Genomic DNA, 25,540 nt, shown 5'->3' with positions numbered 1-25,540 from the left:
TAGGATATTTTTACTACTCGTGGATCTTTGCCACACAGCCTACTGTGTGCAAAGGCTAATCACCGATCATGAACACAGAAGCTACTTCAGACAAGTAGATATATTGAATACACACAGATGACCAGTGGTTTCCAAACTTAATATAATAGTAATCCCGTCCCCCCTCCTCTTTAGTTATGACCAAAAAATGAATAACTTTTTAGCGAATTAAATGTTTTGAGGTACAGTACTTCTTCATAATATGTTAAAATTTTTATGGCAAACAACGATTACGACGTCATAGTGCAACCAGCCCTTTACATATTGAAAAGGTCAATGGACATGAAAGAATGTGGACATCATTACCATAATATGAACAACCATGTCACGTACTTCCACAAATTGCCGACCGGGCTAGCCGAGTGGGTAAAGTACCTGCCCGGCAACCCCAAGGTCGCGGGTTCGATTCCCGCCTCGGGCTTGGATCAAAGTACTGCGAAAACCTTGGGAGGTGCAATATGGCCACAGAAGCCGATGCGCCAACAACTACCAAATCAACAAAAAAAAAAAAAAAAAAACGTACTTCCACAGAAGTCTGAAAAGAATGAACATTATCTTGACTATCAGAAGACAAATGTGATGCTATAGTATTTTTCGAACCAGTATGCAACCATTGGTGTAACCTTCAAATTGTGGTTAAACATTAAAATAAATAACATGTCTAGTGATCTGCAACCATAAGTTAGAAAATGTTTGCGCTAAGGCAAACGTGGGCAGCCTTCACCACGGGTTCGATAAAAATTCTACATTTCATTTTGGTGTGTTCATTTATATAGATAATTAGATTCGCTGATTTATATATAGATAATTGAATTCATAAAAAAAAAGTTAATTTTGTTAAGATATTAATTTTTATTCTTTCCTATGCATAATCTTTTTACATTTTTTTTTTTTAAATAGCGGTAATCAAACTGTTATTAGGTATATAAGAAATTAAACACAGTTAGCAGAAGGATTACACCTATAGTAATCATGACACGAAATTATTACATAAGTGTGTTAATGTGATAAAAGGATTTGGTCATTATTTATTATCAATGGTGAAAATGCTTGTAGCTATTCTGAAAATGTTTTTTTTTTTTTTTTTTTTTAGCGAGAATTTATTTTTTGAGATTACTGTTTCATTTTGGTAAACAACTGATCATATTTACAGATATTTTTAAGGGGGGGGGAGATTTTCTTTCTAACAAAATCCATGATTTAACAAAAAACTTCCTTAGGTAGATTCTGGAAAAAAATCTACTAATGAGAAAACTTATTTTAATTCTTCGCTGCCTTGAAGTTCAATTAAGGCTTAACACATTTTTGGCAGGTCGCTGCAAGCCATATGGAAAAGGGTTAGTTTGCGAACCCAGCTTGCTAATCACTGCACTAAGCCATACAGACCATTAATGATCGTCACTCTGACTGCCCTTCGCCATTTTCCTAAACGACTTAGTTTTCCGGCCGGGAAAGAGAGGAAGGAATCAGTATGTTATTATTGACCCATGGATCATATTAAAATTTTTAAAATTATTATGCCAATTGGGGAGCGTATGTACTAATGAATTCCATATTGCTTCTAATATGGCTCGTGGCAAGTCAAAAGAGAATGTAATGTAATTGTAGCAATTACACTACCAAACCTCTTAAAGCAGTGCGTGCACTACATTTGGGCTTAGACTCCGTTATGGGATTATTAAAATATACGGTTTGCATCATTGTTAGTGTTCCGTTTTAATTTTTGTAGGGATAAATGTCGAAGGCGATCCTCATGATTCAGAACGGTCCTCTAGGTCTAAAAGATATATTTCTTGTCTAAATACCTAAGAGTATGAAGGAGTTTACTTACGCATGGATAATGCATACACATCATTTCTACTACCAAGGTAGTTTTAATGCATTGTTATAATTATATCTCATATTGTGAATACCTTCACAACGAATTGCCGCGGTATTGCACTGCTTTGAATAAGTAACGCTTCACCAGTCGGTAATACTAACGTTACTTAGTCTCGGCGGATACCACCGCCCAAACAGCAACTATTCAAAGCTTATTGGCTTCTCATCGATGGGTAGGCAGGTACCCTGTTGTTGCAATCGTGACTTTTATCTTTTAGATTGAACCACCCCATCGGGCATCTCTGATGTTGTGGAGTTATACTTCATAAGTGGATTGTCACTATTGCAACAACAGGATACCTGTCCACCACCGATGAGAAGCCAATAAGCTTCAAACGGCGCCGTATGGGGGGGAGCTTGACGTGACCCTCGTTACTGCGAATAGGTAACAACAGTCTTCTCTAATGGGGAAGCTGTGCCTATTCGGGGAATTTGAGTGGTTTAGTTCAATGAGGAGTAACTGTCCCTTTCCTCTTTCGACGGCATTTCTTCTTCCTTTCCTACACCTTTTTGCTTTCCTAAGTCTAATAGGGACGGTATGTGGATAACACATACCGTCCCTATTAGTGTTTTATCCCATACCATTTTTCAAATGGTGCTGTCTGGGTGGTGGTATCTGCCGAGAATAAGTAACATTAGTCTTCTCCATAGGTGAACTGTTACTTATTCGAGGTAGTGCAATACCATGGCAACTCGTTGCGAAGGTATTTACAATATGAGATATAATTAAAACGATGCATTAAAACTACCTTGGTAGCAGAAATGATGTGTGGGCATTACCCATGCATGAATAAACTCCCTCGATCCTCTAGGTGTTCAGGGTGACACATGATCTTATTTTGAATTTTATATGCTTTAAGTTATATCATTCAGTTAATTTTATAGACTTACGGTGGTTTACACTTAATGTACATGTATTGCACTCTGACGTTTCTGAGCCATAACTGCTTAACGTCGCGGGTGCCTCCGTAGCCAGGTGGGAAGGAGCAGCAGTGCGTAGCACACGCTTCTTGATTAGACCGGGGTTCGAGCCCGTCACCACCAAATATGGAGGATGCGGAAAGGTCAGGGAATGACCACCGCATATTCCGGAGCAATATGGCCTTAGTTGCTAATGCTCCAAAAAAACCAAACAACAACAACAGCTTAACGTCGCTATTTAAGCTGTAAATGTTAGCTAGACTTAACCTACTGACTTGACAGAATTAATTTTAATATTTTAGATGCCTTTTCCGGTACCACCAAAGGAGTGATCACCTGCAAGTTTTTCCACAGACAAATAGAGTATACCCGAAATCACCATCATGGTTCTTCCCAGGACTTCATAAGCGTACTTAATAACAGGGCATGGCCCCTTCGATGCAAAGCTCACTGGCTTCAGACTCACAGAAAACCCACATTGCACTTTTGGAGAGAGATAGAAGACTGGAACCATCTTATGTTTGACTATCCCATCTACGAAGACCTAAGATATATTCTGATCACAAAAGTGAGATCTTCCAAGAGGACAAGAATTTCTCCTCCTTGAAACGCAAGAAGATTATAAAGCATTGTCACGATTCTCCCAGGACCTCTTCGTGAGAAGAAAGGTGCAAATTGCCTTACACTGAGGAAAAGAGGAAATGCCACCCGACCATGACAAAACATCACCAACCAGCATTTCTCAGACTGAAGAAGATTAAAACCGAAAACTTCATTACAGACTACAAGCGCAACCTGAACTGCAAGTACGGGACTTGTCCTAGGAATGACCCACAATCCTAGAAGTTGACATCTCTTTAGAAGAACTAGAACTTAAATAGAAGACCTACCATGGACTTGACCTCTTTTTCAGCTCTGTTGCCAACGCCACAGGAGATCTTATACCTGTGCTCTCTTGCACGGTACTTTACTTTCTTCCCTGGGGAGGGGAGATGGTTTCACTGTCTCTTCCCCTCCTTTTCCTCCTGGTGGGACATGGGCCTACCCCACTAACCACAGGGGTCACCTCCTCTATCGACGCCTTACTTCCTGTTTCCTCCCCCAGCCTTCAGTCTCTCCCCTACTCTGTTCACTTTCACAGCGTAACTCCACACAGTCTAAATTTAAATTTAAAACTTTGACCTGGGGTCGCCTTCCCTATTGGCTCCATATTTCTGACTTTCCCCCCCTGTCTTCAGTCTCACCCCTAATCTGCCTAAACACCAGCGAACGCCCCATACAATGTCAAAATTTTAAAAAATTGGCAAAATTCTGCATACGAAAACCCCTTTCGGCCTATCTTTCAGCGACTGCTTCCCAATACTATTAAATTATTATTTTTTATTTTTTTATTATTTTTTTTTTCTTTAGGTCCTTGCCACTGAAATCTCAGGAAATTAGGTGGCAGGACCTGCCAGAGTGAAAACTTGAAATTATTTGGTACCTGGTCTGCTTCCACGAGGCATAGTGTGGACAACGTTGGGCCCCAGCAGGGGTATAGCGGCTAAATGGCCAGAAGAACAACGATACAAAACACTACACTTACAAAATCCATACACTTTTAAATCTCTGGCCTTCCCAGTGAACTGGTACACCTAAAATGAAAGCAACGCGAGATGGGGGGGGGGGAATCCCTGGTGCCCGTAGATACACTATAGGGAAAGAGTAGTAAAATGAACGACGTGGAATTGTAACAGGGAAATAGAACACAAAACTTGGCGATATAAATATAAACTATTGGAGAAAACTAATAGAGATTACTTTTGGCTCCCCGTTCTCTACCACTGGAATAAATAACATTCCTCAGTGAACCGAGGTTAATAGTTCAGGAAAATGTAAGGAGCGTCTGCACTACTGCTTTCAGAAGGTGGGAAGCTTATTTTGATAATAGTGGATTTTCAAAAAACATGTATGGACAAGTTTTTTTCCCTTCTCTAATACTAATTCACTTAGTTGAGAGTCAGCAATCGTTGATATCCAATCGACATGGAGTTATGTCAGAGAGCTTGCATGAATAGACATGGTGCTAAGCGCCGATGAAGCAAGGCTGTTTTTGAAGGAAATGCCCAACAGAATTATTCATCCATAATGAATAGAAGAGTTTGCTAGGTCATAAGTCATCTACGATCAACTGGCTTCTGAGAGTCAATGCTACTCAGGATTTCAAATTGAAACCTACACTCGTTTAGCATTACGAGAAACTTTAGAGCTTTGAAGGACAATAGCTTCCTGTGGTTTAAAGTCTAACAAGAAATCTTGAGTTACTAAGGCTGCATTCCAAGATTACTTCTGCATCATCTCTGCCTTGTAGAAAAAATATACCTCAGCAAGAACTACTTGAACTTTGTGGATCATCAACAATGCTGCAGGTTGCCTAGACAATGATGAGATGAACTAGTGATAGTGTGGTGGAAACGAAATGATATAGTTCATCTTTCCCCCATTACAAAATTGATCTTATAGCCCATTAACCAGAGTGTGATTGCTATTAAAGTGATACTATCATATAATTATGTTCACTAGTTACGTATAGGTCACCTAATGGAGAAAAGAGCCCACTTTAAGAGAATGTTAGAAGCGCTTCAGTGTTAACAGTGCAATATACTACAATTTTCTGAATATCCCTGTAAGTCAATTCCTACCAACGAATGCTATATGAAGGAAATTATGGCCAATGTATCTCGAAATTCCTGGATTCCAAGAGGATATAGTCTGAAAAGCTCAGGAGAAGATTGTTCACTTTGTAATTGGAGCCCCGTTGAACTCTGTTGGTGGCACAGGCTGAAAAGCTCAACACCCAACACCTGGTTTAATTGAGTGAACTGAAGAACTCAGAGGAGTTACCTAATGAAGAGATGGAGAAGAAGGAACTATAACATTCAACATTGGACTTTTCCACGCATTATGAAGCAATGAAAGAGCGTTTACATGAGTGCTGAAATGCAGAGTGTAATGACTCGACGATGTTCCAATTGCATTTGCATCCCTGTAGCGAAAGCTCGAAATGGAAAACTTCACGAAACAGAACGCTCCTTGGGATATTACGTGCAGAAGACCGTTTACATATTATCTGTACGTTTGACGAAAACAGGAAAGGCGTTCTGGCTTCAATACCGAGTTCTGTTTGTATCAATGACAGTTGGTTTCTACTGATATTCATGGCTACAAGGAAGTCCTGAATAACAAAAAAAAAAAAAAAAAACCCGCTGAGATGCAATCAATCAAAATTCCTTTTCAAGAAGCGAGCTGATGCATCCAGGAATGAAACTACAGCCCTCGATTTTTGAATTTTAAGCTCCTAGTATGCTGGAGGGTGATTCACTCTCAAGGGAGTAAATTTATGCGTATATTTTCAATTTAAATCAATAAAATTATCGTCAAACTAGTTTTCATCGGTCTTCATTTATCCAAAATAAGTGAGTTCAGCGTTCAAGTTTGACTTCCCTGGAACAAATTATCATTATGGCACTCTGATCTCTTGCTCCTGATTCGTTTTGCTTTTAAGGAAACAATTAACGCCATACCGCGAACCCACTGTACATGTATGGTAAAATCATTATATACAAAATGTATCTAGAAATGTCAACGCCAATAAGCATCTCACGCAATTTGTATTGCTAGTGTATCGCAATGTCAGTTAGACTTCTATCTCACAGAAATTCTTAAATCAGATATAAATGTGGCCGACTTGTTGTTTTTGAGAAAAGAAAGGTATTTTAATGAGTGATCTCCTGAACTGAAAACAAAAATGAAAAAAAAAAAAAATATATATATATAATAATAAATAAAAAAATAATCTGTTTCGAGAAATAAAATAGTAATGAAAACAGTTTGCAGATCAACAAAGAGCAGCATATTTGTTGAAGCATTCCTCATCGTTTTTAAGACGTTGAAGAAACACTTGGAGATATTAAAGTACCATTATGAACTTGTAATTAAGTACTGATGTGGTTGACAATTATAATGTTTCCTGCCACTACTTTTGTTATGGCATTTGCTGTGTACTGGTCTGCAATTAGAACTTTGTTCAGGTTATGCAGTGATAGTCTGATATAAGACGGTGGTGACAATTCGTTCAGGTTATGCAATGGTGGTCTGATATAAGACGGTGGTGACATCTGGTGACAATTCGTGAAGACGGAAGCCTACTATACACGAATCAAGAATAAACTGAATCACATTGAATTTGTCTTCCATATATCCAGCTAAGTTGTTTCAGTGTAAGGATATAACGGCGATTTTTAATAAGATAATGAAACCTAGTTTAAATATATTGAAATTGATATAATTAAGGTAAACTACTTTTTAATTGACATACCGAAACTACATATTTAGGAATAATTTATAAAGGTAAAGACTTCGCATGAATTTTTAATATACTGTATATATTATTTTTATTAGTGTGTATAAGGCTACAATTAATTACTGCTATATATCCCCACGTAGTATCCTACGCTGATCATATTGTATTCATTTAAATTATTTATACCTTAATACACTTTACTGGCAAATCTTCCAACGCTCTCATTAAGTTTATTCTATTTAAAAATATATATATTAAAATATTATGATCCCAGTGTTTTTAGAATGAAAAACAGAAATAAAAAAAAATCCTTCCTCAGTATTTTAGATAATTTGGGACACTTCTGGTTTGTCAAATGTTACAGCGATAGAAACCGCAATATTTATAACTGCTCATAGAATGGCCCATTTACCCCACATCTATCACCAAGTGACCTTCTAGACGTCAGCTGAAACGGGTAAAGATCAAGTGTGTCGAAAAATACGGGATCCAATTACTGTAAATATGCTGTGCATATCCGCGCTTGCCCACTTACGACATTAAACACACGTGTTTTATCCGTTATTTGGAAGCTGAATTGCAAGTTATCCTGCAGTGGTAGCACCAATGTCTCGAAATTATGACATTTTGTCAGTGCTGTGGTGGATAATTGCCCTGTCTTTATTTTTGGTATATTCTACGTATCGCTTAGTAGTCAAACAAAAGAAACTTCCTCCTGGACCTTGGAGTCTTCCCATCGTGGGATATTTCCCTTTTCTCAGTAGTCACTCATATCTAGACTTCAATCGTCTCTCAAAAAAATACGGCGATATATTTGGGTAAGCTGTTTTCTTTGTTTCCGATATCATACAAAGGGAAAATAAGCTATTACTTGTAATGGTTTAAATTAATTTTGGATCTTTTTGTTGTTATTAGTATTATTATTATTATTGATGTATCTTTTAATATATTATTGTGATTGTCGATTAATTTGCTTATTCGGCATTGAGGATGAGAAAAATATATTTTAAACGTTTTTAATAGCATTATTATTTTACGTATTTCTCTTTAACCTTCATTTTAATCTTGATTTGGGTGGCTTTTAAAATTACATTATTATCCTCTATACCAGTGGTTCTCAAACTTTTTAATGTGAAGGCACCCTAAATCCATTATGAAAAATGCCCGACACCCCCAGCACCGGGTGCAATGGGCGCTGGCAGAATATTTTGTAAGGTGGTGCTGTTTCAAATACAGTGCACGATGGGCGGCTCGGCTTGGCTGTTCCGTATATGTAGGTACAGTATACGGAATGTTCCGTATATGTAGGTACATAAACACTGCGATCAGCAATTATTTCATGACTACTTCTAATTTACACAGTTACTAGAAATTCAACAACCAATGCTAAATTTGACGTCGCGGCACTCCTATAAAGAGTAAGTGGCACCCACTTTGAGAACCACTGCTCTATACATTTAAAAGGTTTTCCTCTTAGAGTTATTCGAGCCAATGGGAGAAGAGGGCGAGGCAATTACGTCACTACAAATGCAATTAATTATTTACAATTGCCTCCAGAACGTTCACCAACCTCATGCACGTGCTTCCATTTGTCTAACATTTGATGTTCCATTGTAACGTTTTTTGTATATTAATGAATATTGTATATTTGTAAATACATGTACAGTGATTTTTAGTATTTTGTAAATATTTCAGTGAAATATTTTAGTCCTGCTCTTTGGGATGCAGCAGTATTCCTCATGCATTATGAAACCCCAAGCAAAATTCCTTTTCCTAAGTGACCTATGTAAACGCAGGCAAATAATTACTTAGTGATATTTATTCGACCTTGAGAATGCCGCGCACTACAAATGCACAGGTAAATAATTACATAGGTCATTTCCTGATTAGATATCGATCATAGTGACAGTGTTTTTTGTCTGGCGGCACCGAGGGTATCTTCCAACTCCGCCTTTTTACTCTGTGTAGAATACAGTACTCTACATAAGGCCAGGGTGTGTGTTTTGTGTGAAGTATTAGTGTGGCTTGTGTTGTTCCTCTGGCCACTTAGCCTAGGGGGCCTGTGGAGAGCCACTAACATCTCCAGTTTCCATCACCTCCCCGGGGAGGCGGGCCAGGACACATTAGGAGAGGAGAAAATTCTGGTGGGGTGTATCCTGGTGTAGCCTAGGCATCCAAGGAGATCCCCAAAAAAAATTATTGGAAAGGAGTTAATGGAAAGATAAGGAAAGGGTAGGATAAAAGGAACAGAAAACAGTGGGGCAATAGTTGAGGCACTCGCCTGATTTGAAAGAGGAGACAGTAAGGGGACCCCTGGTACAGGATGCCCATCGTGGTCCAGAGGATTGGAGTTGAAACTGGGTAGTGGGGTGAGCCACCACGCAAAAGGGGTTAGGGACCACCCAATGTAGGGGAAGGAGACTCAACCACCCCAGGCGGTAGGAATAAAAGAACACAAGGAAATAGATGCTGTGGTGGAGCTTGCGTTTTGCAGCTCTGTCCCAAACTGGCCTGGGGTTACCCTAATGTCGTGTCAGCATCCCACACCATGCCAGCTAGGAAAAGCTACAGCATGGTGTTAGCTTGGATACCATGAGGCCTCTCGGGGCTTGCATAGCCATCAGTCTGTCCAGTGAAGAGGCTAAGATAGAACATGCAATTAATAACTTTCATTCACTGAAAATTCACACAATTTTACTTTTTATAGTTTTTTCTTTTTATATATATTAGATTAGATATTGATCAGTGCGTTTCGATAGGTGTGTTTTTTACCTAGAGAAGATTTGACTTACTCCGTTCTACCTCTACATATTACATAGAAAAACATGCGCAGAGGTTGGCGAGCAGGAGACAAAGCCCCCTAGTTATTATTATTAAATTTAAAATTTTTACTGTGTGCATATAATTTATCCTTTCTTCAGCATGTGAATTGGTTTTCTGTACTCACTGCTAGCGCGATTTATACCTCCAAATGAATCGGTTTCCCAGCACCGTTATTCACTTTGATTTTTGTGTCACAGGTGCAAACGAAGTTGCGTATTAAAACAGTTCCAACTTTTATTTCCCTCCTTTTAAAAGAGCGATTTTCGTACGTCTCCAAAAACAGTTTATACAGTCGAATCTCTTTATAGCGACTCTCTTTTTAATGTCCCACACGGTATAACATCTTGTATGGTTGGTCCCGGCCAATTTCTCATTAAGCTAATGCTATTTTGTGAACAATCGATATAACGACCGTTTTCTCATTACTGGGAGGGCTTTTATATAGAGCTTCGAGTGTATTGAATGTTTCTCAGTTAGCGTTGGGATATGACTGCTTATGGTACAATATAAAGGCAGGTTGCAGCACTGATTATTGTCTAGTTGCTTTGAGGATGGAAATGTGAAACTTTCTGAAATCGTTGGTGAAACTTATTGATTTTTAAGAGATTATGTTCCAAGAACACGGTATGTCAAAGCTCACTGATTTTCAAAGATCAGTGACTTACTGACCTATTGCAGTTAAATATAGCCTCCTTGGACTATTTAATAACTGAAGTTTTTTGCCTGTGGTGTACACCCCCACCAAAGAAAGTACCCGGACACCTCTGTTTTCATAATCCATTGGAAACATGAGACCCCATAAATAAACGAATCAGATCGGTGCATATGAAAGGGGCATCAGCCACGCGAGTCGGTTGTTCTTATTATTGCACATAATTGATTGTTTTAGACACAGTTGATTGATTTCGACAGAGATGGTATTGTTGGATGTCACATTGATTGCTTGTCGATTCGTTCAATTGCTGACAGCCTACCACATCCAAAGTCGATTGTTAATGATGTTTTCATGAAATGAAAGTATGGCATTATCGCTATGATACTGCCACCGTCCAGCAGTGCACCTTAATACCACGGAAACTCTCTCCACCTGACCAGGGGTACTCGGAAAGGCAGTACAACAGTCTCGTCAGATATTGAATTTATATATATTGAATCTACCAGGCCATCCGTTTACTTCTGACAATGTTCATGGTTGTTCGAACATTGATGTCACACTTATTTCAAATGGATTATATGTAAAGTGACCAGATCCTTAGCATTCCAATGCGGGACACCTGGGTGGGTTCAACCCCCCCTAGAAACAATATAGACTTTTTTTTTTAATTTTTTTATATATAAAAAATATTCACGTGCAAAATTTATAATTAACTAAATTTAAATTAATAAATTAACTAAATTTATAAAATGCAATATCAAACTTCTTAAAACAAAAACAAAAAAAAAAAAAAATATATATATATATATATATATATATATATATATACACACACACACACACACACACACACACACACATGTGTTGCATGCGTAGGGCGTGTTTCCCCATCCATGCAGGAGTGTCCGAATATTAATGGTAGGGCAAGGTATATGCTGCCTGTAAATTGCGTGCACTCTTTGACGATTTCCTGTCTACCTGATGAAAAACCCAGTTTTTGGAAGGAAAAACCGCCTGAGACTGACTAACTTGGCCATGTTGTGAAAAAGCTCCCTTCCCCCCCACTGAAAATTCCTCGCATCATTGACGCCATTCGAACTGGCCTTTTCCACTCGATGTGGGGAAGACGGTGATTTTACCACCTGTGCTTTTCAATATATATGGACTGAAATATAAGTTAAATGTGCTTCTGTAACAGACTTACGTTAATTTAAAGATTGCTCTGGCTTTGGAGCGCATTCTTCTGTCATCCTGTGGGTTAAATAATTTTTGCTGTTTAAGTAATAGTTGTTTTTGTTAAAACATGTTGCTAGTTTTGGAATCCATCATGCATATCATATAGGGTAGTATACTGATGGCAGATTTTTTATTTGCGGAGAATAGTATATATCAGGACACTTCCCTGCACAACCTTTGATGTAGTATAGAGAACGTCTGAGTTAAGCTATCTAGTTAAGAGATCATCATCTACATGAAGAATTGGATTATACAAATAAAAAAAATTTCCAAGGTACACTAAGCTGGATACAGGTTGCTGCAACAAGTCAGGAAAGGAGATGAACTGATTTACAACATATTGACCCTTTATCAGCGGAACTACCAAAGCTTAATTCCTTTTTAGGGCTTTCAGAAGTTAGAACTCTTAACTTCTGATTAAAATTTTTCAGTTTCCTACTCCCTTCTCTTTTAGTGTAAAGAAATTTTACCAGTATGCTATATTTATACCAGATATGTACAGTGGAACCCCTATATTCATCACATATTTTTTCGGCAAAAACATTCTCCGATATTCCTCCAAAAATCCAATATTCATCACGAAAAGTCACCCACCACATGGTGGGTGACTTTTCGTCTGCCCAGTAGTCTGCGATCGTTCAGTGCTCATCACCTGTTATTTTTTCCTTCGAAATTTTTTTTAATTTTCCAATTTTTTGCAGTTATCTTTGTAAAAAGAAGTTGAAAAGAAAAGTGTAGTGAAGAAAAACAACCAAAAAGGAAAGCTGTGAGAACCACAATTGAGTTGAAAAAAGAAATCATTGCTAAGTTTGAAAGTGGAACACGTGTTTCCAACTTAGCGTTAGAATTTAACATGCCGAGAACTACGGTAAGCAGCATAATTAAAAATAAAGAAGCAATTAAAGCGTATGATGTGGCAAAAAGTGTAAAAATTTTTGCTCCTAAAAGATCACAAACGTATGAAGACATGGAAAATCTTTTATCAGTATGGATTACTGAAAAGCAAATGGCTGGTGGTAGTATTTCAGAATCTATCATAGGCAAAAAAGCAAGGCAGTTATATGATGACCTGAAGCAAAAGATCCCATGAACCAATGGTGATTTCTTGGCAAGTAGGGGCTGGTTCGAAAGATTTAAAAGGCGAACGGGCATTCATAGTGTAGTTAGGCATGGAGAGGCTTCAAGCTCGAATGCAGAAGATGCTAAAAAGTTTGAAGATTACATAAACTATGTAGACACTGAGGGATTTATCCCTCAACAAGTTAATTGTGATGAGACCGGCCTATTCTGGAAAAAAATGCCTAGAATAACCTACATCACAAAAGAGGAAAAAGCATTGCCCGGACACAAACCAATGAAAGACAGATTAACTCTCATGCTATGTGGTAACGCTAGTGGAGACTGCAAAATTAAACCCCATTGCTCGTTTATCATTCAGAAAATCCTAGACTTTTTAAGAAGAACAATATGATAAAAAGTAAACTAAATGTGATGTGGAGGGCTAACAGTAAGACTTGGGTAACGAGACAGTTTTTCCTGGAGTGGATTCACGAAGTGTTTTCCCCAAGCTTATCTAGAAAGTTAGAATTTACCTGTAAAGGCCCTCTTGGTTTTGGACAATGCTCCTGCTCATCCCCCTCGCTTGGAAGACGATTTGGCAGGGGAATACAGCTTTATTCGCATTAAATATCTACCACCAAACACAACTCCTCTAATCCAACCCATGGATCAGTAGGTCATTATCTTTTGTTGATGAAATTGTGTCTCTGGGCAGTTCCATGGGATTGGAGGTTGATAGTGAGGATGTAGAGGAATTGGTGGAGGACCATAGAAGGGAGCTCACCACAGAAGAACTGTTGGAACTTCATAAAGAACAGGAAGCTGAAGCAGTGGAGAAAATTTCATCTGAGGAGGAAGGGTCAAGTAAAGGCAGCGTCCCAACTGCTGACATTAAGGAAATGCTATCCAATTGGGCCAAAACGCAGAATATGGTTGAGAAGTGGCACCCGAACATTGCCGTAGTTAATCAAAATATAAAGTAATTCAATAATAATGTGATTGGCTACTTTCGGAAAATTAAATAAAAAACACACAACGTTGGACAAGTTCTTTGCTAAATCGAGTGCTAGTGAATCGTCAGGAAAGGGACAAAAAAGACATCGATCACCAGAATTGGAGTTACAGTATCTGATGTTTTAATGAAACGTGATTCCCCTTCTAAACAATATATAATTCCTTTCCTCCTCTTCAGCTTCTGCCATCATCCCTCCTCAGTAAAGGTAAAGTCCTGGTTAAATTTTTATTTATTTATGTGTCAGATTCGGGGCTGGGAACGGATCATTCCAATTTTAGTTAATTCCTATGGAAAAAATTGATTCTATATTCGTCAGATTCAGTATTCGTCCGTCCCTCAGGAACGGGTTAATGATGAATATAGAGGTTCCACTGTACATCGTAATGTCTGATTGATTTAAATAAGTATTTTATTGCTAGGTGAAAACGTAATTAATTATCCTTCGAGTAAATCTGATTTTTCTTTTTCTTCAGACTGTACTTAGGACAAAAGTATGTGGTGGTACTGAACAGCTATCATCTTGTTAAGGAAGCCTTATACAAGACCGAATTCCTTGATAAACCGCCCCATTCGATTTTTGGTCTCATACCAGACTCCGTTGGTAAGTATTATACAACTGATTAACACTTAATGTTTGGGATTTTATAAACTGGGAAAATTATTTTTATCCATTGATTGTTATTATTCAATGGCTTCTTTGCTTTTGTGTGTACCAGAAGAATAATCTCCTGGACATATTCGTGACTTCAACATTTTCAAACGGCTGGATGACGTTAAATATACACTTCTCTTCAAAAAAAAATATCCGGACACACAACGGATTCAAATCGACGCCACTACCACTCTCTTCAATACCGAGTCAGTTCCCCTGTGGCTGGTTTAAGACACTCCGCCCTCCTATTTGGACCTTCCACCAAAGAACAATACACTGCAGCTGGTCCTCCATTTCTCCTGCTAAACAGGGACAAGACGTTCTAGATAATCCTGGAGCGTGAACAGTACTATCTGATTTTCATAGGCGACTGCCTCAGCTTTTGCTGGATCGTCGGATGTGACCAGCATCTTAAGATCATCAGCGTATGAAATGAAGTTTGGGTACTTCGCAAGGAAAGGCTCTAGTGCTGCGGCAAAAAACCATGATGAGAGAATTCTCCCTTGTGGGATGCCTTCAGAGGTCCTGATGGTCATCTCCAATCTGTGATCATATTTAATAAATATTTGCCTGCTGATGAGGAGTTGGAGAATAGCAAGAAGATTACCTTCGATTCTGAAATAATGCTTCAGAATTTTAACTAGCTCTGTTGTGCTGAGTGTGTCTAAAGCTGCTTGAATGTCCAGGAATAAGATTTCAAGTTGTTTCTTTGAGTTAAGGGCTTTTTGGATTGCTCAGCTGGTCATTAATAGATTTGAAAGCGTAGACCTCCTAGGAATAACAGTATGAAAATGCTGTGGACGCCCATTGAAGCATTTATCGACTAAGGTGGACTGTATCGTTTTTTCAAACACTTTTAGTAGTCAGGAAATAGAGATTGCTCTATAGTCTCTGGGATCTTTTGGTTTATTAGTTTTTGGAACTGGTAAATCATAGTATACCTTCCATATTGTCGGGGTTGATAGTAATTGTCTCGAGGATGTGGTTGAAGAGGTGATGTAAAAAGTCAATCACATTGAAACTGCATATTTTGAGAATGAAGAGGGGAAATCCATTTCCCTTGATACCTTAACATGCGCTAGCTCGATCTGATAGCCGCAACAGAGAGAGGGGTGGATGTTTTGCCTGGTCAGAGTGGAAGGTTGCCTGTGAAATGGCATTAATTGCCTCTCCATTGGTTTGAAGCAGAGATTATTCCAATTAAATGCTTTACGTTCAGTGATGATAACATTTGGCCTGACTAGGTTGGTTGAAAACGTAGTTACTGTTTGTACCGGGTGCGCTGGTTTGGTCGCAGCGACTGAGGTTGCAGGTGCCTGTGCAATTTCAAACACTATTGATAGGTGGTCCCACACGAATTTGGAGTTATAGGGAATGATTTGTATTTGTTCCAAATTGTGGTAGACGCTGTCCAGGGCTTGATTTCCTCTGGTCGGTGGTGTATTCAGTGGGATGAGCCCCCAGGTCCGCATGGTATCTTCCATGTCTTGCCTTTCATCCTTATACCTTGACAGAGGCAGGTTGAAATCTCCTAAAACGGTTGTTTGGATATTGGGGCATAGATGAGCAGACATCCATGAGATAAGATTCTCTCTGATTGATGAGGTGTGTCGTGGTGGGAGATACACAAGGCAGATTTGGATCCTTTTTTTTTTTTTTTTTCATTTTTGTTGAAAATTGCAGTGATTGCAATTTTCATAGTTTGATGTTTTACTGCTGTAGACATGTATCTGCCTGAAAGAGATCTTGTAGAAGATGGCAACACCACCTCCTCTCTTATCCTTTCTGGAGTTTGCAATATATTGATAATGAGTGGACGAGAGGAGCACTCCAAGTTGTCTTCCTGGAGGAGCAGGGTTTGCAAGGTATGTAGCTTGTTAGCAAGGCTCCTAACATTTTGTAAAAAAAATGTTACTGTCGTTTGGGTTACATCCATTTGCATCTTGTCAGTTGATTGCTATTGGTGTACACTAGGGGCCTTGTGGTTGGTATCATTTTTGTTTCGATGAATGGCTTAATTAAGGCACCTGTCGGCCATACTGCTGGGTTTGAGCACCTCGTGCAGATGTGCCCGAGGGCAAGACAGAACAAACGAGGAATATGATGGGTATTTTGTTTTAATGGCTCTAACATCTACCTTTACTCCAAGCTCTATGTCCAGGAAGCTTTTTATAGCAGTGGCCTGGGTAGTAGGCGGCAACCTAGTGATGAACAGCTTGGCCCACGAAGTCACTGCTGTGATGTAAGTTTCACAAACTTGCCTGAGCCGGAGAGTTTCCATGGACGTTTCCGCGTGTTGAGTACGCTTAGTGGTTGAATTAAGGGCATCTATTCCGTCTGGATCTGGTAGATCTGTCCACATTTGGGCTAGCACAAATGTGGACAGGTGCCGAAAATCACGCCAGGAACTCCGTGCTTTAGAAGTTCATTAGTATAGTCCTTTGAAAATGACATGCAGGTCTAGAGGGAAGACTCCAGCAAGGACCTGCAGAGCAGCAGAGGACACTGTCCTACAGGCCCGGAGCATGGCAAGCAGCATAATTTGTTGAATGGAGATGAGCTTGGAACGGAGTTTAAAATTAAGGGCTCTATGGAACCAGACTCCCGAAGCATATGTTGTTATTAGTACGAATACTGCTGTATAATATAGTAAGAGAGTCTTTCTATTTAGTCTCCAGTCCGATTTGGAAATGAGGATAATTGCTGCAGTCAACTTCTTTATCTTCGAGGCGAGGTGATTAATATGAGAGGAGAAGGTCAACCTGTCATCTAAAATTACGCCAAGATGTTTTAATTCAGGAACAAAAGGGATTTTCTTTCCGTCTAACTTTCCCTTAAAAACCATCAGTTTTGTTTTTGTGGCAGATATTAGCTGTTTATTTATACTAGACCACGTGATTAGCTCAGAAAGAGTTATATTTGGCTGATTGTTCTAGTTGAAGGCGCGATCGATCTGGAATTAGAAGAATCAAATCATCGGTGTAAGTGAGGGCAGAGATATTGTCAGTTTTTGCATGAGCCAGCTGTCCAAAACTATGTTCCAGAAGAGCAGGGTTCCAGAACTGATCCCTGGGTGCATCCTCTTGAGATGGTCCTTGAGAGAGAGAGAGAGAGAGAGCGAGAGCGCGAGCTCTTGAGATTACTTGGATGAGTCTATTTTGGAAGTAGCTTCTGATTACTTGGGACAGTTGCTGAGAACACTTGTCTTTGGTAAGACAGTTGAGAGCGCTCTCCCAGCAGAGGGCATCGAAAGCTCCTTCGAAGTCAATGAATATGGCTAGTTCATATTTAGTCCTGGAAGCTGATATGTGGTTAACTGAAGAGACCAAGGCGTCTTCCCAGGATTTTCCCTTCTTGAGGCCAAATTAGGATTTCAAATAGTTTTCCAAGGTTGGCGAAAAGTGAGATGGGGCTGTATGCTTTGTTCTCGGCTGTAAATCATAGGGCATTATCCTGTTGGGGGTAAAGTGTAAAGTGTGTTTGGTGTCAAGCGGCACCAGGGGTTCCCCCCATCTCCGCATTGCTTACTTTGTGATGGATGTGCCAGTTTGCTGGAAATGCCAGAGATTTAAAAGTCTATGGATACTGTACGTGTGTAGTGTTGGGTACAGTTGTTCATCTGGTCATTTAGCCGCTGGATCCCTGCTGAGGCCCAATATTGCCCCACTTTCGTCCCTGTCACCTACTTTCCTGAGATTTCAATGCTAGGATCTTAAAAAAAATCATTTAATTGGTTTTATTTCATTTGCAAAGGGTAATGTCACTTGAATAGGAAAGGCCTAGAATATAGGCGAAAGTTAATTTGAACGAATTTAAATTTTGTTGTGTGGTGCATTAAGATAGAGGGAGGGAAGGAAAAGACAGAAATATGGGGGCAGTAGAGAAGGCACCCTCAAGGAAGTCAGTGGGGCATAGTGTTAGAGTCGGGCGCCACCTGCGGTTTCCCACATCTGCGCCATATGTACACTGTGAAGAAATACAGAACACTGTAAATGCCAGAAAAAGTGTAGTTTGTTGAATGGGTAGTTTTGTGTTGGGTTCTGTTGTGTGTCCTGGCATTTGGCCGCAGGGCCCCTGGTGGAACCCCACGTTGCCCGCACACACCACTAGGAGGTAGCCAGGCTGCCCATAGTTCTCTGGCTAGTCTCCGTCAGGGTCGCCTCAGCTTCCTGAGTGGAGACCAAGTAAAAAAAAAAAAAAATATATATATATATATATATATATATTTAGAAAAAAAAAGAAAAAAATAAATTAAAAAAATAATAAATTTAAAAAAATAATAATAATAAAATAAATTAATTAATTTTAAAAAAAAACAGCGATTAGAAAGAGTGAGGTAGTACAGGGTGTACAGAAGAAGAAGAAGAGGGGGAATGAAAGTAAGAGTAAGGGGATATAGGCGAAGGCATCCCCAACCAGTCAATGTACACTCAGTCAATCAGGTGAAGGCGTAGAAAGGGGAAGGAATGGGATCGAAAGTGACTGTACAATTGAGCACAGATAGAATCGCCATTTGGCGCCTCTGTCATCGACATTGGCTGGTGTCCAATCCAGGGGTTTAATTCAATCCAACGGTACCTTTCAAACTCCAATCATCAGATAGTTGTCCGTTTGATGGTGTGGCGGTCAAGTTCATGACTGTCTAGTCTGGATGAAAGACCATCATGGTCTCAGACCGTCTGTTGTCTTCCTTGGGACCGTTGTGGCGCAGGTACAGGAACTGTAGATAAGGTTTTCCTTCGGCTGAAGAGCTCTTGTGCGAAATGCGTGAAAGCTGTATATTCCTCCCTACTATCAAGCAGGTGTGTTTCTTGGTCTTTGGGTGTGTAGGTCAAGGAAGTGATAAAGGTGCTGCGAAGATCCTCATATAGGGGGCAGTCATACATAAGGTGCGACCAACTCTCAGTCCCACCACAGGTGCAAGTGGGATCATCAATGATTCCCAGGGCCGTCAGTTTGCCTTTTAATGATCCATGGCCAGTTAACAGGTATGTAGCATGAAGACCAGGGGGGAAGCCTGGGGAACACCCTGTTAATGTAAGGGAAGAACTTTCTAGTGATTTCGCCTTTGTTGGAAGTAGTCCATCTCGCTTGCCACGCCTGCTGCAGATGCGTGAGGAGACGCTTCTTTTCTGCTGTTCTGTCGTTTGCGGGATCTGTTGTGAATTCGAGGATGGTCTTGGAATTTGCTTTGGAGAGGTGGAAGAGTAGTCCACAGCGGACCACCTCCAGGTCCAGTGGCATGGCACCTGCCAGGATTTGCAGAGCATGGGTACTGACAGTGCAGCAGGCACGGGTAGTAGCGAGCAGGATGTTTCTTTGCAGAGAGTCTAGGATTCTTCTACCATTAACAGTGATTGCTTTCGGGTACCAGATGCCTTCTGCTTACGTTATAATCGGGGTAAATATCACTTTATAGAATAAGGACAGAGTGTGCCTATTGAGTCCCCAGTCCCGTCTGGAGACCCTGGTGATAAGGACGGTGTAATGACGTATCTTTCTTCTTAGGTATTTAAGATGTGGCTGGAAATTCAGTTTACTGTCAAGTATAACTCCTAGATACTTGAGTTGAGTGGAGAATTTTATGGTCCTGTTGTCGATTTTTATCTGTGGCGGTGTGGCTTCATTGAGACTTCCTTTGAGAAGAATAGAATCTGTTTTGGCGGCAGAGATGGTGAGGTTATGGTGTTTAGCCCAGTCCTGTAGCTTCTGTAGTGCATTATTCGCCGAAGTCTCCAGTCGGGCCTTAGTTTCGCCGGTAACGGTGATAATAAGATCATCTGCATAGGCTTGAGAGGTGATCTCTCCCAGGTCCATGCCAAGGAATTCATCAAGGACAAGATTCCACAAGAATGGGCCCAGAACCGAGCCCTGTGGGCATCCTCTGTAGACCTGTCTGGTGATTTTCATATATGGAGTCAGTGGGGCAGGCCCACGCCCCACTAGGAGGAGAAAAGGGGATCGGTGAGGAGGAGAGGAGACAGAAAAGACTTCCCGTCCCCTCCCCCACTCCACCGGGGAGAGGGAATGAAAGTGGCCAGGCAAGGTGCCTGGTCAAGATCGCCAGGTGGCGTATTAGCAGCAAGGTGCTGTGGGATTGTGGATAGCTAGTGCAGGGGGGGGTTCTTGTGTAATTGCCTTGTTGGAGTTTGGTGGCAGGGATGGCCTCACCCCTAGGGAGTTTGTTGATGTCTGTTTCGTAGACCACCCCCAGGGGTCGGTGTGTCCGACTGTTGAGACCAAGTGTTCCCAGGAAAGTTTCTTTTTGCTTTTGATTTGAGCTCTGTATTCGTTTCTTTTTTCCCTGTAGAGTTGCCTCAGGGCCTTTATCTCCACCTCTAGCGACGAGCTCTCGCCGGTAGAGTTTTCGGCAGGTGTTGACTTCATTCCTTAGGGCTTGGAGCTGTGGGGACCACCAGGGGACCGCTCCGGGAGTTGGTTTTCTCCTCTTGATAGCAGTATTTGCAGCATCCGTAATTATTTTAACGATCGCACGTTGGTGTTGGTCAGGACTGAGGTCTGAGAGATTAAAGTTCTGGGCTGTCTTTTTCAGGGTTTCCCGGAAGAGGTTCTACTCAGCCTTGTCGACTGCGAATCTGTGAAGAGTTTGTCTTGCTATTGGTTGGACATTGAGAGAGCAATGCAATTGAAAGGTGATGTTGGGGTAAAGTGTATTTAGGGTCACGGCACCAGGAAATGCCAGAGATTTAAAAGTGTATGGATATTGTACATGTGTAGTGACGTGTACCGTTGTTCATCTGGTCATTTAGCCACTGTACTCCTACTGAGGGCCAACGTTGCCCCACTTTCGCCCCGTGGAGGCAGACCAGGTACACCAGTATTATAATTATTTACTCTGGCAGGTTCTGCCACCTGAGTTTCAGTGGCTAGGACCTAAAAAAAAAAAATAATAATTAGTTTCATTTCAATTGTAAAGGGTGATGTCACTTGAATAAAAAAGGCCTAGAATATGGGCGAAAGTTAATTTGAACCCATTTAAATTTAGGTGTGGGGTATTCGCTTGCGTTAAGAGAGAGAGAGAGAGAGAGAGAGAGAGAGAGAGGGGAAGACTGAAGACTGGGGGGGTGAAAGACAGAAGAATGAGGTTGATAGGGAAGAGGACCTCAAGTGAATATCAGTGGGGCATGTCCATGGAAGAAGAGTGGGGATAAATAATTAATTAATTACTGTATTAGGGTTACCCATAAATGAAATTACATTAACCCGTATTCGTGTCTGTAAATTGCGTGTGTTCTCTGGTCGATTTGCCTGTTTTGCTGGACGAAAAAACCTCAGTTTCTGAGGGAAAAAACCTTGCTATCTACGCCTGAGACCGACTAACTCAGCCACGGAGTGAAAAAAAGCCCACTAAAGTTCCTCCCGTCATCGACGGGATTCGAACCCGGGCCTTTTCCACCCGGTGTGGGGGAGGACGGTGGCGGTACCACTGTGCTACCCACGCAGACCAGAAGAGTGGGGATGGCAATGAGGGGAGGAGACAGAGAATCATCTCCGCCAAGGGAAGAGTGAAGAAAGCGGGTTGGGCAAGACACCCAGCCCGGATCGCCAGTCAGCGAGAAGGCAGTATATGCTGCAGTCACATTCATGAATATTCGTCAGTTCAGGTTAGGTCACATCAGTTTGTCATGTCAGGTTGTAACGTTGAGTTGTCTTGTCCGGTTGTCACTTCAAGTGTTCTTAGGAGTATCAGGTTACGCTTCCGTTTGGTCATAATCGAGGTCAGATCCATTTTCCTTTGGAAATGTCAGGTCGTTGCAGTATCAGTTAAGAGTTCCAGGTGTGTCCGTATACTGCGCTGGCATTCATGGAACATGTGTCCCATGTCCAGTTGTCCTTTCTTGTTGGGGTACGTACTTTGTACTAAAGAATTTCTCATTATGTTAAGGTATGTGTCAGCGTTCATGGTTTCCACACAATCACCAAAGGACTTAGGCAACTGCACCACACAATAACACGTCTTCTAAACTTCATAATTGTCACAGTGCACTTTCCAAGAATAAAATTAAACATTTCCGCTTACAACCATCGAAGTTTTTGCATTTATCTAAAAGAATAAATGAAGTATAAATAAAATGGAGTGCTAAGCGCCCCGTTCTAATCATCTACGTAATACGTGTATATGTAATGGGCGGCACCTTGAACGTCTGTTCAACTCCTCCTCGTATCCCTGGGAAGAACAGTATCACTACAAATGGGGCCCCAAGTGCCAAGCGATAGGGACCAAGCGATTTTCTTAAGCGAATTCTAAAGTGATCCTTCCAAGTGATTTTGTTCTCTTTCATTTCTAGCCGCTCTTATTCTCAGTTCATTGTAAGTGGTTCTTCACTTAGCAGATTTTAAGTAGAACCCAGGAAGGAAAATCACCTTTCTTTTTTAGGATATTTATCCATTTTTTCACTAACAAACTAATCCGCCAGCCGCTTGGTCACTAGGTGGCACTGCTCCTGCCTCCCCGTGGTGGGGCCGGAAACCTGAAAGGAAAAATAATCCTTTCAGGGCTAAAAGGAGCAACAATGGACTTGACAAACCAGGCTTCTCCTGGAATTATGGATCAAACTGATCACAATCGGCAGCAAGATGATCCTAATCCATCTACTGCCAAAAGACAAAAGAAAGATGTGACCCACACCATCTCGCCACTCTTTCTAATTGTTCATTCACTATCAGACCAACCAGTTTGTAAACTTTCTCCCTTTGTTATACAGAGGTGTCTAGAACATATAGCTGGTCCACCGAAAATGGTTCGCCGCTTGAAATCAGGCGACCTTCTGATAGAAACGTCAAATCATCGACATTCTGAGCTTCTTCTTGAAACCAAAACTTTTGGAGGGATTCCCATCAAAGTCACTCCACATGCCACTTTAAATTCATCTAAAGGGGTTATCGTGGAATGGGACCTCCTAAATAGCTCTGAAGAAGAAATCGTACAAGAGCTACAAAACCAGAATGTCATACATGCCAAAAGAATCCTTATTAAAAAGGATGGAAACCTCGTTCCAACTCGCACCATCATACTTACTTTCAGTACTCCAACTCTACCATCATCAGTCAAAGCCGGGTACCTGAATTGCCAGGTAAAGCCATATATCCCCAATCCGATAAGATGCTTCAAGTGTCAAAAATATGGCCATTCCCAAACAGTATGCAGAGGACAAGCTATTTGTGCCACTTGTGGCTCAAAAGAACATACCTGTAAAGAATGCAATACACAGTCTCCTTGCTGCCCAAACTGCAAAGGAGACCACCCTGCCTATTCCAGAGACTGTAATATATGGAAAAGAGAAAAGCAAGTTCAAAAATATAAAACTGAACATAAGGTAACATATCAAGAAGCCAAAAAGCAGATACCACTATTTCCAGCAGTGAGATCATATGCAGCAGCAGCAGCAACAGCAGCAACTACAGTACAGAAAACAAAGGTAATTGCAATACAGACTGACATCACAATCCCGCCTAACATCTCAATAGCAGATTGGGCACGTAACATTCTTATACAAACAAAACAAAAAGTAGATCAGGCAATTAATACACCCATTGTAATCCCACCAGATGCTGAAGATCCAACACCAACAAGCAGTACAAATTCCACCAAACCTGTTGAAAAAACACAAAAAAATACTGACACTATGGAAATTGATGAAAAGGAGAAAGAAGATGAACCAGTTCTGGAACTTTACGCAAATGATGACATGGACAGTGGTTGCCGACCCAGCTTCCCCAGAAAAGAAAAAATCAAAACAGATCGATTAAAACAAGCAACTCATCGTAAGTCATCTGAATCAAGTACTAAACCCAAATAATGCGTACACTTCTACAATGGAATTGTCGTGGCATTCGAAGTAATTTAAGCGATATCAAAGATCTAATTTCCGTATATGCTCCTGCAAGTATCTGTTTGCAAGAAACAAACCTAACTCAGCACATAAGTATTTCAATCAAGAACTACAATGTATATAGGCAAGATCGAAAAACCAATACAGGTCATGGAGGAGTCGCCATTCTTGTTGACTCTAATGTTCCATCCAAGCATATTCAGCTACAAACACCCCTTGAAGCAGTCGCGGTACGCATCGTGACTGGAATTACCTTGACTATGATTTCGCTCTACCTTCCACCTAATCATGCGTATTCACTGCAAGAATTTGAGGATCTAATTGAACAATTACCATCTCCTTTTTGTTTGATGGGGGACCTTAATGGGCATCATATCATCTGGGGATCACTTCATACAGACAAAAGAGGACAGATGATTGAAAAACTTATAAATAATAGGAACCTAACACTCTTAAACACAGGTACTCACACCCATGTCCACTTACCAACAGGGACTACCTCTGCAATTGATCTCACCATCTGTTCCCCAGCTCTCTTTCCTCTCCTTGACTGGTCTGTTTCCGATGATCCTTATAGCAGTGATCATTACCCAGTTGTTTGTCACCTACTAGCAAATGATGTACAGCAACCTATAAGAGGTATAAAATGGAAATTTTGCAAAGCAAACTGGGAAAAATACCAATATGCTGCTTCTCTAGATGAGAAAATCATAAGACATACTGATATCAATAATGCTGTTACTCACATCACAAATCAAATAATTTCTGCAGCAAACATTGCAATACCAAAGACAGCTAACCAGTCTCATAAACATTATAAGCCGTGGTGGAATGAAGAATGCTTGGAAGCAAAGAAAGAAAAAAATAAGGCTTGGAATCAATTCAGAAAGTATCCCACCACCACCAATCTCATAAAATATAAGAAAGCCAGAGCAAAAGCACGCTATATACGCCGGAAATCTCAGAAAGAATCCTGGATATCCTTTGCAAGCAAAATTAATAGAAATACGGACAGCAGAATAATATGGAATAAAATTAGACAAATTTCAGGCAAATATACAAC

General features: G+C 40.5%; 1 protein-coding gene across 1 annotated transcript in view; it reads left to right on the top strand.

The window, feature by feature from the left end:
• The first annotated feature begins 7,726 nt into the window (after positions 1–7,726).
• LOC150088457 (cytochrome P450 2J4-like) overlaps positions 7,727–25,540 on the top strand; it is a 78,559-nt gene continuing 60,745 nt past the window's right edge. The window contains exons 1-2 of the mRNA XM_090369522.1: positions 7,727–8,001; positions 14,445–14,572. Of these exons, the coding sequence (XP_090225648.1) occupies positions 7,790–8,001; positions 14,445–14,572 (340 nt within the window). The 5' untranslated portion in view covers positions 7,727–7,789. The remainder of the gene's footprint in view (positions 8,002–14,444; positions 14,573–25,540) is intronic.

The sequence above is a fragment of the Mastigoproctus giganteus genome, chromosome 3, assembly GCF_048544385.1.
Source record: "Mastigoproctus giganteus isolate SK-2022 chromosome 3, ASM4854438v1, whole genome shotgun sequence".
NCBI classification, from domain to species: domain Eukaryota; kingdom Metazoa; phylum Arthropoda; class Arachnida; order Uropygi; family Thelyphonidae; genus Mastigoproctus; species Mastigoproctus giganteus.
The sequence above is the reverse complement of the archived record's forward strand: the minus strand, read 5'-3'. Positions and strand labels throughout refer to the sequence as shown.